Source organism: Oryctolagus cuniculus, chromosome 4 (assembly GCF_964237555.1).
Source record: "Oryctolagus cuniculus chromosome 4, mOryCun1.1, whole genome shotgun sequence".
Classification (NCBI taxonomy): domain Eukaryota; kingdom Metazoa; phylum Chordata; class Mammalia; order Lagomorpha; family Leporidae; genus Oryctolagus; species Oryctolagus cuniculus.
In genome coordinates this window covers 76,002,757-76,016,036 of record NC_091435.1, presented here as the reverse complement: position 1 = coordinate 76,016,036, position 13,280 = coordinate 76,002,757, and the positions used below count along the sequence as shown (strand labels likewise).

Sequence of the window (13,280 nt, the reverse complement as noted above, 5' to 3'; positions counted from 1 at the left end):
GCGGCGCTGGCATCCCATATGGGCGTTGGTTCGAGTCCCGGCTATGTCGCTTCCAAGCTGTTATGGCCTGGGAAAGCAATAGAAGATGGCCTGAGTCCCTGGGCCCCTGCACCCACGTGGGAGACCCAGAAGAAGCTCCTGGCTCCAGATCGGTGCATCTCTGGCCATTGCGGTCATTTGAGAAGTGAACCAGCACATAGAAGACCTCTCTCTCTGTCTCTGGCTCTACCTCTCTGTAACTTTTTCAAATAAATAAATTCAAAAAAAAAAAAAAAAAAAAAAAGACAAACCCTACAGTGGAGGAAAGTCTAGGGACATCATTCTTTAGATACTGACACTTAAGGCAAAATCCAATGTGCATGCTACTCTATCAGGAGATGGAAAAGGAACTAAGGAGTATCAGTGTCAACCATGTAATTCGTCAATTAAGTATCTGCTAAGAATCTGTGGCAACCACCATGGGCAGATGCAAAATCAGTATCAGACATTTTCTTTACATGCAGGAAATATTAGGGAAAAAGTAAAGAACAACTACTAAGTAAATGCTAAATTAAAGGGCAGGAATTAAAGGATACAGATATGCAGGAAAAAAAGAACTAATATTTACTGACCACCTGCTATATGTTAATATATTATTTTCACTTAATCTTTACAACATGCTTTCCAGAAAGGGGATTTAGTATTAACTAAAGTTTAGGAAAAAGAATTTATATCTTTCCTAATTTTTTAAAGATTTATTTTATTTATTTGAAGGAGCTACAGAGAGAGGTAGAGACAGAGAGAGAGGTATTCCATCCACTGGTTCACTCCCCAGATGGCCACAGCGGCCAGAGCTGCCGCCGATCCAAAGCCAGGAGCCAGGAGTTTCTTCCAGGTCTTCCATGTGGGTGCAGGGGCCCAAGGACTTGGGCCATCTTGTACTGCTTTCCCAGGCTATAGCAGAGAGCTGGATTGGAAGAGGAGCAGCCGAGACTAGAATGGGATGCCAGAGCTTCAGGCCAGGGCTTTAACCCTCTGCTCCACAGCGCCAGCTCCTTCTTAATTTTTTTTTTTTTTTTTTTTTTAGGATTTATTTACTTATTTGAAAGGCAGAAGACAGAGAGAAAGGAAGACACAGAAAGAAAGAGATCTTCCATTTGATAGCTCACTCCTCAAATGTCTCCATGACTTTGGCTGGATCAAGCCAAAGCCAGAAGCCTAGAACTGCATCCAAGTCTCCCACATGGGTGGCAGGGACCCAACTATTTGGACTGTCATCTGTAGCCTTGCTAGGCACACTGGCAGGGAGCTGGTTCAGAAGAGATGCAGGAGTCAAGTAGTGGCTTAACCTGCTGTGCCACAATGCCTGTCTCTTGGGAGGAAGTTTATAATCAAACCCAGATTGTGAGGAATAAAGGCAGAATCTGAAGATACATTGTCTGTGTCCACAGTCCATTTTCACTAGACTTCAATAGAGCAAGTTTGGTATAATACCATGGGTAAAGTCTGGGTCTATAATGAATCTAAGAGAATCCCTGAGCAGATCCTTAAAACTAGTTATATGATCGTGGGTAATCTTCTCTAAGGTTATCAGTATGAACTCATGGATCTTAGTAAATAGGCAGATAAACAAAACATAACATAGATGTACAGTGAAAAAGATGGATGTATCAACGTGTTTCTATAAAACACACAAACACATACATACACACAATTTCCTGTCTGTCTAGAATCTAGAAGCAATGATACCCCAGTACCAGTGCGCATAAGTAAGACCAAGATCATGCTTCCTAATCTCATTCTCCGGTAAAAGCAGTTTTAGTTCCACGGAGAAATGCTAATTCCAGATCTGGCATTGGAAAAGTAAAAGATTAGCCATGGACATTTTGCTGTGCCAGAAGTAAAGATACGTTGAAAAAATGATGGAGACATATCAAAAGGACACAGAAGCTAGTTTGAAGGGCTCCAACTGTCCAAACCTAGATCAACCTAAGTATCAAAATAAGTGATAATAATACACCTACAAAAACAAAAAACCTAAAAGTCTGTACTGATATGTTAAAAATAAGTAAATAAATAAATGGTGGGAGAAAGAAAAAACTTCCTTAAAGCAGAATACTAACCAATAAATGTAGAAAGAATGAAGGGAAGTTGAAAATGGCCATCTGGCAACCACCTCAGAACTGTTTCAGTCAAAAATTATCATTTAGGGGCGGACGCTGTGGGGTAGCGGGTAAAGCCGCCGCCGCCTGCAGTGCCGGCATCCCATATAGGCACCAGTTCGATATCTGGCTGCTCCACTTCCAATCCAGCTCTCTGCTATGGCCTGGGAAAGCAGTAGAAGACAGCCCAAGTCCTTGGGCTCCTGCACCTGCATGGGAGACCTGGAAGAAGCTCCAGGCTCCCGCCTTCGGATCGGCCCGGCTCTGGCCATTGCGGCCATTTGGGGAGTGAACTAGCAGGTGGAAAACCTCTGGAAGACCTCTCTCTCTCTCTCTCTCTGCCTCTGGCCTCTCTGGAGCTCTGACTTTCAAGTAAAATAAATAAACCTTTAAAAAAATTATCACTTAAAGCTAAAACTACAGAGTAAAAATCTAATGAAAAACAGGATATTTACAGTCTCAAAGGAATAACAAGTACTCATAAAATATTTATTAATTACAAAGAAAATAATAATTTTACAAGGGATAAACCTGGCATATGCCATTTGAGTGACTAAAGTATACATCATCAGTGACAGGAAAAATAAATATCATGTGCTTCCAATATAATGTAATAAGGATACAATATTCTTTAAAATTTTTTATTTATTTGACAGATAGACAGTGAGAGAGAGAGACAGAGAGAAAGGTCTTCCTTCCATTGGTTCACCCCCCAAATGGCCACTACGGCCAGAGCTACACAGATCTGAAGCCAGGAGCCAGGTGCTTCTTCCTGGTCTCCCATGTGGGTGCAGGGCCCAAGTACTTGGGCCATCCTCCACTGCACACCCGGGCCACAGCAGAGAGCTGGACTGGAAGAGGAGAAACTGGGACAGAATCCGGCACCCCAACTGGGACTAGAACACGGGGGTGCCGGCGCTGCAGGCGGAGGATTAACCAAGTGAGCCATGGCGCAGGCCCCAAGGATACAATATTAATACTAGGGCATTCCTGCGAAAAAAAAAAAACAGTCTGAATCTAATCATCAGAAGTCATCATAAAAATACACATGGAGGGACATTCTACAAATAGCCCATAGTCTTCAAAGCTGTTAATGTAGTGAAAAAGGACACAGAGAAACTTCCAGAACAATGTAGACTAAAGAGGTATGAGAGGCAAACTCAGCATGTTATCCAGTATTAGATCCTAGACCAGAAAAAATATATACATATAAATTTTCCAAATAAACTATATAAGTGAAACAACTAGATAATAGTACCATGTCAGTGTTAATTTCCTGATCTTGATCATTATAATTATAGTTAAATAAAAGAATGCCTTTGTTTTTAGAAAATCTATACTTCAAAAAAGGGAAGAAAAGTACTTCAGCATTTACCATGTCTGTAACTTACTCTCAGGCAAATACACACAAAAATACTATCTATTATACAAAAGAAGAATAATAAAACAAACATGGTAAAATATTAAACCTTCAGAAAATCTGGGTGAAAGGTATATAAAAAATATGTGTACTATTTTTGCAATTTTTCTTTAAGTCATTGAGCTTTCATTTTTTATTGATGTAACAGAACTGATGTACAGAGCTAACAAGGTAGCAAATGAATTAACACCATAAACTGTAAAGATAGAAGGGCTAACTACTCTATTGGCATGAGCCAGTACACCCTTGGAGGCTCTGTGGTCCAGCTGAGCTTTGATGATTTGGCCGGGGATTAGAAACGCATTTCAGAAAGAAGAGTCTAACACGGAGATCCCAAACATTCCCATTTTGAAAACAAGCAAAGCAGTCTGATGAGCCACTTGTAGGCACTCAAACGTTAGGGTTTCCATCATTCCACTGACTTTGTTTACTCTGCCAAACCCATGATCTAACTGAATTATTATGTGTAAAGTGAACTGCTCAACTGGTATGCCCCCGATACTATTAAACCTCCAGTACTTACCACAGCATCAAACCGGTTGTGATAAATTTGTGCCTGGCTCTGCTCAATGTAGCTTTTTTTAGCATGAATAAAAGCTGGTATTCCACCATAAGCCCAGCCAATGATGCCTGCTGAAATCGCCGCCCTATAGATATTCTCAAGCTCCTTTGACGTCCTCTGCTGTTCACTGTAACAAAAAGAGGATGTTGTTTGGCATTAGCCTACGGATATTACTTTCCGAAAGACACCATGATCAGAATTACCCCAAAGCTAGCAATACGGTTTTCATGATGGGCAGAACTGCTTACACCTTCTGCTGAATTAAACAGAGCAGTTATGTTACAAGTAGCACAAATCCAAGACAAAACTAATCTACGTTGTTAGAAACTAGGGCAGTGACTGGAGGGGACACGGGGGGAGCACCTGGGAACACCTGGGATGCTGCCAACAATCTCTTTCTGGGTGTTGGTCACAGAGATATGTCCCATCTGTGAAAATGTATGAATCAGCATAATCATATGTGTTATTCTAAATGTATATTACACCGCAACAAAAAAAATTTAGGGTGCTTTTATTTGCTGATGGTTACAATTATAACATACTCCTGGAAACATGAAGAATTTGTGAGCTGAATTTAGAGATCACACAAACTCCAGACTTTAGGGCAATGTTTAAGGAATTAAACCATGAATGTCAAAAAATCAAAGTCTTATCTTTCATTGATTTTATATGACATACTAAGATAGGCCTGTACTATAAAAAGCATTTGGAAAGCTTATGATGCAATGGGCAGCACGGGCCAATCTAGAACAAGGGAAAAACCACTGTTTGACTCAACATACTACTCTGTTTGTTTTTGTCTTGCTTAGTAGGAATTAAACATATTACTGTTAAGAGTATATGCCTAAGAACTAGAATGGAGCTTCCCAGATGTCCTGAAATTGCTCCAACAAACAGCTACATTGGTGAGGATTAAGTTACTCTAAGTAATGGCCCTAAGTAAGTAAACTACCAAATGTTTCTTTATTTACATTACTAACTTGCTTTCTTCAGAAATGGTACAAGTATTTATCTAATTCTAGTTGTCAATAACCATATTTCTAAAATCAGAATCTGTGAGGCAGTGCCTACATCTATAGACAAATATCTCAGAAAACTATATTCTTAGACTCATATTAATAGGAAAAGTCCCATAATTTGAACTTTATCCTTTAAGATATTAACACCATAAAAATTGGTCTATGATAGAACCCAGAAAAGAGAAAATGTAAAAGAATTTAACATTTAAAAAGCCAGAAGCAGGTCCACTTGGGACTCCTCTGCCCCAGCCAGGAGTGCCTGGGTTCAAGTTCCTGCTCTACTCCAGATTCCAGCTTCCTACTACTGTGCATCTGGGAGGCAGTGGAGGATGGCACAAGTACTGGGGTCCCTGCCACCCATGTGGGAGACCTGGGACTGAGTTCCTGGTTCCTGGCTTTGCCCTGGCCTAGCCCTGACTAGTGCTGGCATTTGAGGAGTGAACCAACAAATGAGAGATCTGTTTCTGTCTCTCTCTCTCCCTGCCTTTTTTTTTTTAATTTATTATTTTTAATTTATTTGAAAGGCAGAGTTACAGAGAGAGGAGGAGAGGCAGAGTGAGAGAGATCTTCCATCTGCTGGTTCACTCCCCAGGTGGCATAACAGCCAAGGCTGTGCCAGGCTGAAGCCAGGAAAGTCTGGAACTTCTTCCGGGTCTCTCATGTGGATGCAGCGGCCCGAGGACTTGGGTCATCTTCTGCTGCTTTCCCAGGGGCATTAGCAGGGAGCCAGATTGGAAGTGGAGTAGCCAGGACACAAACCAGTGCCCATATGGGATGCCAGCACTGCAGTCACAGCACCAGCCCCTCTTTGTGCCTTTCAAATAAAATACACAAATAATTTCTAAAACATTTAATAAGCCAGGAGACATATACATTTTGTCTCTTCTTTATCCTATGAATAATTCTATGATATAGGTGACATCTATGTCCATGTTATCAATATGAAACTGGAGGTTCTAATAAGTTATGTGGTTGGTCCAAACAGCTCATGAATGGTGGAGAAGAAAGTAACCGTGGACAGTGGTAGAATGGATGGAGACTGTAAGTACCAGTGAGGTTGTGTCCTGGCTCTGGCCACTCATGCTAACCATCCATAGCCAGATCACAATCTCCCTGAACTCTGGTGTCCTCACCCAGGATGCAGAAAGGATCACGAAAGTGAAAGTCTTTTAGCTCCAACCTTCTGTTTATAAAGCTGACCAAACTAACTCTTCTCTTACATACTCCATAAAAGAATCTTTCACAGGTATCTCAAATTTTGGAAGGGCCAGAGAAAAGTCAACTCTATTTTTAAAATGAAGGCAATGAAACCTACATAATACCAGGCAGTCTGCTTCCTTATCCCAACTACCTCAGCAACATAATAAAGTTTCAACTCTTACTTAACCCCTTGATAACACCACGGCATGATAAATTCCTTCATACATGGGCAAACTTTCCTGCAGTAATGAATAAATGCAGAAATGAATGAATGAAATATCCTGTTTTTAACTAGATAAAATTAATCCAAAGGGTGTGCCTTTATTCCAAAATATTTAGTTTAAAATGTAATCTCTTTTCGTCTATAAAATGAGGAGGCAATAGCTGCTACTGTTTTTAATTTCTTATTTGGCCCCAGAAGAGAACTTTCTTGGCTCCTCCATCTTTTTGGGGGGGTGAGGGCACACAACTGGTTACAAAATACCAAAGGTCTGGGATTAACTGAAACCCAAAAAAGAATACTGGGGTGGGTTTCTTCAAATAGGGATTCCAGGGCCAATGCGGACACTAACATGGTCCAATTTTTCTGATCTGTAAAATCAGGCTGCACTAAGACTATAGTCCCTAAATATCCCCAAGACCTCTCAGTTTTCAGTCAGTCTGACCTTTAGCATTAAAAAAAAAAAAAAAATCTGTCAACAAATAGAACTACCAAATGGCAACGTCAAGATACAAGGCTTGGGGGAGAAATCGAGGATCCTCAAATCTCATTTAAAAATGAACCACCCCGCCCCTGGGGTCCTTCGCCCTAGACGACCCAGGCTGGAGGACGCCTCGGCCCCTCCCGCACACCCGAGGCACTTTTACTCTTTGACAAACAGCTCCCGGAGACGGTCCCATCCGGATTCCGGGTAATAGCGTTCGGGGACGTAGGAAGGCAGCTTCCGATTCTCTGCCAGAGCTTCCGAATCGGCAGCCACATTCTCAGCCGCAAAGACTCGGGGAAAAGGACCCAGGGCTCGGTAAAGGAAGCTCCGAGGAGCCGGCGGCGGCACCTCCATTGCCCTCTCCCGATCTTGAGGCAGACACACTTGGGCGCTCAAGGCCCCAGGGCCGCCAGCAGGTGACATGCGACGGGCTGAGGATAACTGCACGAGTGAGTGAGTGACTCATGCACGAAACCCGGGCTAATCCGCTGCCACAACCGCCTCAACAGTAATGCACATCGTTGTCCTCATGACAGGTTCTCACTTTGGAAGCCCTGGGAAACACAATAGGAAGTCCCGCCTCCAAGAGGGCAAAGGCCACGGGGCGGAGCCCAGAGGTAAACACTTCCGGCTGAGACAGGAAGAACAATGACCTCCGAGGCCCGCTTCCGGAAGTGAGTTGGCAGCCAGTAGCGATGCTCAGTGCCCTCAGGCCACGCCTTCGCTGGGTTTGTGCCGGCTTGAGCCGAAGTGAACGGGTTCTGGGCTAGTTCCAGTTACTTTGAGGTGTTACACGCTGAAGTAATTTAGCATGTTTAAAATGATAGAAACCTCCTGTAAATGAGTAGGTATTCGAGGCAAGCTGTGCTTGGAAAAAGGAAAAGGCGACCGGCGACAAAGCAAGCCCAACCCTCCCTAGCGCGGCTCTGGAAGCCTCCCATCTGGGCGGGTCCGGTGGTAGCCTGTCAGTTCTGGTTTCCGGAGAGAAGCTGGGCGCTGGGATGGGCCTGGGAGCCAAAGACAGCAGGATTTCGAGAATCCGCTTTTGAGGTGCAGTAGCTGGTGATGGCACTCCCTTAGTTACTATGCCTGCTGCTCAAAAGGCAGGAGCGTTCCTGCAATTTCCATGAAGTGTGTTAGACAGTCAGCCAATTATTCCTACAGCCTCTGCTCACTTAAACTTTGCCGTGCAGTTTCCGTTCATTTGCATTCATATAAAATATACTCTGGCTTATGTAATTTCATTTAATCCTTGGTAGTCACCAGACATATGCCCTTATTCCCTTTGCCAGTGTTTTCATACCTTTCCTTTCTAGTTGTAATTTAAAACTGCTACCCTCTTGAGTAAAATACAGTAAACAGAACTCTGGAATTTTGATTCTAGATAAGGCCCACAAGTGTCCTTGACTACAGTGACTATCAGAACGTGCCATGAAGATATCTGTCTTGTCTGGGAGCCACGATTAGATTAAGCGGCCATCAAGGCACTTGCCACGTTGCATCATAGTTCTTTATTTGCTGAGGTGTCTAAGTAGACCAACTTGAAGGTCAGAGACCACGTGCATACAATCATCTCTGCAGCTCCAGCACCTAGCTCAGCATCTAGCACGTGGTAGGTGTTCACTAAAGGTTTTTTTGAAATTAATGCAGATCTCGAGTTCTGGCTGTAGGTTGCTGCTTATCACATACTAGGTAGAGAGTACTAGGTAGACATATGGTCAGAAGACCTGAAAGCTAAAGAAAATGGCTGTGCAACCTAATCTACATGTAGAAAAACCCAAATGTTTAAGAGGACCCCAGATCGGCCGGCGCCGTAGCTCACTAGGCTAATCCTCCGCCTTGTGGCGCCAGCACACCAGGTTCTAGTCCCGGTCGGGGCGCCGGATTCTGTCCCGGTTGCCCCTCTTCCAGGCCAGCTCTCTGCTGTGGCCAGGGAGTGCAGTGGAGGATGGCCCAAGTCCTTGGGCCCTGCACCCCATGGGAGACCAGGATAAGCACCTGGCTCCTGCCATCGGATCAGCGTGGTGCGCCGGCCGCGGCGGCCATTGGAGGGTAAACCAACGGCAAAGGAAGACCTTTCTCTCTGTCTCTCTCTCTCTCTCACTGTCCACTCTGCCTGTCAAAAAAAAAAAAAAAAAGAGGACCCCAGAATCACTCGAGGCTGGGGAGGATTTGGAATGGGGAGGGTGTTGAGGGAATGTTGGACAGATGTCACGAAAACATTATAAATGGCTGCAGGACTCACCAGCCTATGGATACAAGTGAGGTCATCTTAACAGGCAAATCTAAAGCCAACGCTGCCTTCCCCTTTGCGTAACTAGAGATTCACTGTAAGGTTCCCTTTGCCACAGAGCACCACAGGAAAGTGTCCATTGCCGTGGCCACCGCTGACATGGTTGCCCATCTCAGCTCCCACTGTCCTTAGTCACTTCCCACTTTCCCAGGCCCCTGGAGCCCACTTTCTTCTGCCACTAGGGAAATACTCTTCCTCTGTGATCTGCTCTTACCGAAGGTCCAACGGGTGTGGGGTTTAGTGGGACCACTCTGTTTCACATAGTTTTGTTCCCAGGAGGTAGATTTCCCCCTGCAGTAGCTGGGAAGGGTTTCAACAGTCACCACACAGTGCCTGAAATCACCTTCAGCTGTCATTACCAAGTTCTCACAGAACCCAATAGCTTCTTCCCCTACAGGGAATTTTCTTTCTCCGCCAGGTTCACCAGGTACTGACTGCCCTTGCTACATCTATTACATTTTGTTCTATCAGTAGTGAGAATGAATTTTGAGAACTCCAAGGACCACTTCCCATTGACTCTTCCTTCAAGGTCTAACTCAATTGTTATCTCGTTTCCTATCTGCTCTAGATGGAAATTTTATCTTCCTCTGACCTCCAAATCCACATCACCTTTATGAACAGTTGTTGCTTTAATCACCTTCCACCTAAGCCACCTCTCAAGTTACTCACTTTATCATCTTAACTGCAGAGCCCCATGAGGTTAGAAGCTTTTCATCTTCCACTGTTTGGTGAACAGTAGATGCTTAAGAAATACTTGAAAATTCTGAGTAATTTGTAGTCTGGTTCCAGTAAGATTACCCCAAGGGAAGGCATCTCTAGATCTATGTGAAGATAGGCTTTTTCTTTCTTTTTTTTTGGTGAGTATATGTGTGCTCTTATTTATATGGTCAGTCTCAAGGTTCAGTGTAGGGAACTCTTTGGAGTTGATCCAAATGAGGCTACCCACTAAATTATTTTTTCTTGGAAATTTTAATATGAATGAGCCTGGCAGCCTTTAAAACTGCAGTATAGCAGTGCTGTGAAAAAAGTCTGAAATTCTGGCTTTAGGTAACCTCTAAAGTTACCCTTGTTTCTATACTTCCACCCGCTGCAACATTATTCAGATTTCTGTGAGTGCTCTCATATCCTTCTAACAAGTTTTAGAAGCAATTTCTGTTCTTGAAAACTAAGAGAATCTGACCTGATATGGTAGAATAAGGTGGAAACCTGACATCACACAGCTGATAGTCTGAAAACAAAAAAAGAAAGAGCATACCATTTGTCACCCGTGTACCTCACTTCATTCAAATAAACCAAAGTACTCTCTTTGAAGAAGAGCATAGTCTTTAGCTATTAAAGAAGAAAGATAGGTTTGAGACTTAGCTGTTATTAATGACAATAACAAAAGCCTTCAAAAGTTGTGGGGATACAAATTATTTTCAAAAATATACATTGTTACCATTGTATACATTGTTACCATTCTCAGACCAAGTACACTGAGGTAAATGGATAAACAAGTGGAAAATCTGAATGTGCTGCAAAGAAAAATGATGCCCTTATAGACTCTTCAAAGGGCAAGTGAGGCTTTGCATTGATATTCAATCGCCCCTGGAACCCACGGCTGGGTGATCTGTAAATAGAGTGTACTTAAACCAACTGTCTCCATCCATCCATCCATCCATCCATCCATCTATCCATCCAACAATTCTTTAGTATTTACTCTTAGAGAGGCACTGTACTAGAAAACAGATATTAAGATGAGTAGGCAGGCACCACGGCTCACTAGGCTAATCCTCCACCTGCAGTGTCAGCACCCGGGTTCTAGTCCTGGTAGGGGCGCTGGATTCTAGTCCCGGTTGCTCCTCTTCCAGTCCAGCTCTCTGCTGTGGCCTGGGAAGGCAGTGGAGGATGGCCCAAGTGCTTGGGCCCTGCACCTGCATGGGAGACCAGGAGGAAGCACCTGGCTCCTGGCTTCAGATTGGCGCAGTGCGCCGGCCATGGTCACCATTGTGGGGAGAACCAACGGAAGGAAGATCTTTCTCTCTGTTTCTCACTGTCTAACTCTGCCATTTGGAGGGGTGAACCAACGGAAGGAACACCTTTCTCTCGGTCTCTCTCTCTAACTGCCTGTCCAAAAAAAAAAAAAAGATGAGCAAAACATGATTCCCACCCCCCAGTAAGAACACAAAAGAGTAGGAGAAACAGTTAACTACAGTGCCAAGTGATATCATATAATACAGGCATGAGCAAAATGTTACTGTAGCATTTAAATGCCTAGAAAAATGAAAGAATTCAGAGAGGTGATGTTTGAACTGCAACTTGAAGCAAAATGGGAAGCATTTCCAGGGAAATTAAGCTCTACTAGAAAGGGCAGCAAATTTTCCTATTTAACTGAGAAGAAAATTAAATTACAGAGAGAATTACATCTAACAGGGCCTCACGGGGACAAAGCAACTCAGACATCTGGACTGCCTATTGCTAGACCTACAGCACCCAAGGACCTGTCCTTGGGAATTGTTAGTACTCAAAAACACAAACAAAATGGGTGGATGTTTGACTTAGCAGTAGACTCTGCTTGAAACACCCACATTCTACACTGGAATGTTTGGGTTCAAATCTTTGCTCTGCTTCAGATTCCAGTTTTCTGCTAAAGTGCACTCTGAGAGGTGGCAGATGATGGCTCAAGAACTTTGGTCCCTGCCATTCACAAGGGAGACCAGGATTAAACTCCTGGCTTCAGCTTGACCGCCCCAGTGTGCACACATTGGGGGAGCAAATCAGTAGATGGACAATCTTCCTCTGTATCTCCCTTTCAAATATAATGAAAATAGGAGCCAGCACTGTGGCATAGTAGGGGGGACCTCCTGCAATGGCAGCATCCCATATGGGTGTTGGTTCGAGTCCCAGCTGCTCGCCTTCAGATCCAGCTCTCCCCTATGGCCTGGGAAAGCAGAAGATGGCCCAAGCCCTTGGGCCCCTGTACCCACTTGGGAGACCCAAAAGAAGCTCCTGGCTCCTGGCTTCAGATGGGCCCACCACCAGCCGTTGTGGCTATCTGGGGAGCGAACCAGCAAATGGAAGACCTTTTCCTCTCTCTCTGCATGTCTGCCTCTCTGTAATTCTTTCAAATAAATAAATAAATCTTTAAAAAAATGAAAATTAAAAAAAATTAGAACCTGAGAACAAAATCTTAAACACCTGCATTATTCCATGCAAACATCTTACCAGGATGTTTAAGACCTCTAAGAATGTCCTTAGACTGAAGAATCTGTAGAGTTAAAAAATGACAAATATATTCTGACAAATGAAATAAAATCTGTTTTATGTGGCTGAATCTCACATTTGCTAATTTTGAAATCAGCTAATATCAAGTACTTCTAAAGAGGCAAAGAAAGAGTTGGATTCACCTGTGGAAACACTGGGCTGAAAGGACAAGAGTGGCCCTAGGGCATCAGACTATAGAGTTTAAAATTAAGTTTTTATCATTTTTTAAAAAAAATCAGGGAGAGCACCTTGAGATTTAAACTGTTAACCAAATGTCTCATTCAAAACTGTAAAAAAGGAAAAGGGAGGCACCCCAACATGGACTTGCAGTAAAACAAACACCTCCTATATAAGTTGAATGCTCTAAACTACCGACTTAATGCCATGCTTGCATATGAAGACTTCTTGTGGTCCCTGCACAGCACTTAAAGGTGACCTTTGCTGCTGCTGTTTTATTTATTTTTTTATTTTTTATTTATTTATTTATTTTTTTGACAGGCAGAGTGGACAGTGAGAGAGAGAGAGACAGAGAGAAAGGTCTTCCTTTGCCGTTGGTTCACCCTCCAACGGCCGCCGCGGCCAGCGCGCTGCGGCCAGCGCACCGTGCTGATCCGATGGCAGGAGCCAGGAGCCAGGTGCTTTTCCTGGTCTCCCATGGGGTGCAGGGCCCAAGCACCTGGGCCATCCTCCACTGC

General features: G+C 43.6%; 1 protein-coding gene across 3 annotated transcripts in view; it reads right to left on the bottom strand.

Moving 5' to 3' along the window:
- Nucleotides 1-7,672, bottom strand: part of TIMMDC1 (translocase of inner mitochondrial membrane domain containing 1) — a 32,181-nt gene extending 24,509 nt beyond the window's left edge. For 2 of the 3 annotated variants that reach the window (XM_017347070.3, XM_017347071.3), the window contains exons 1-2: nt 7,210-7,648; nt 4,085-4,250 (exon numbers count right to left, since the gene is read on the bottom strand). In XM_017347070.3, coding sequence (XP_017202559.2) covers nt 4,085-4,250; nt 7,210-7,472 — 429 coding nt within the window. In that variant the 5' untranslated portion in view covers nt 7,473-7,648. Of the gene's footprint in view, nt 1-4,084; nt 4,251-7,209 lie in introns of all 3 variants that reach the window. The other variant, XM_002716669.4, reaches the window with a different exon arrangement.
- Between the last annotated feature and the right edge of the window lie 5,608 nt (nt 7,673-13,280).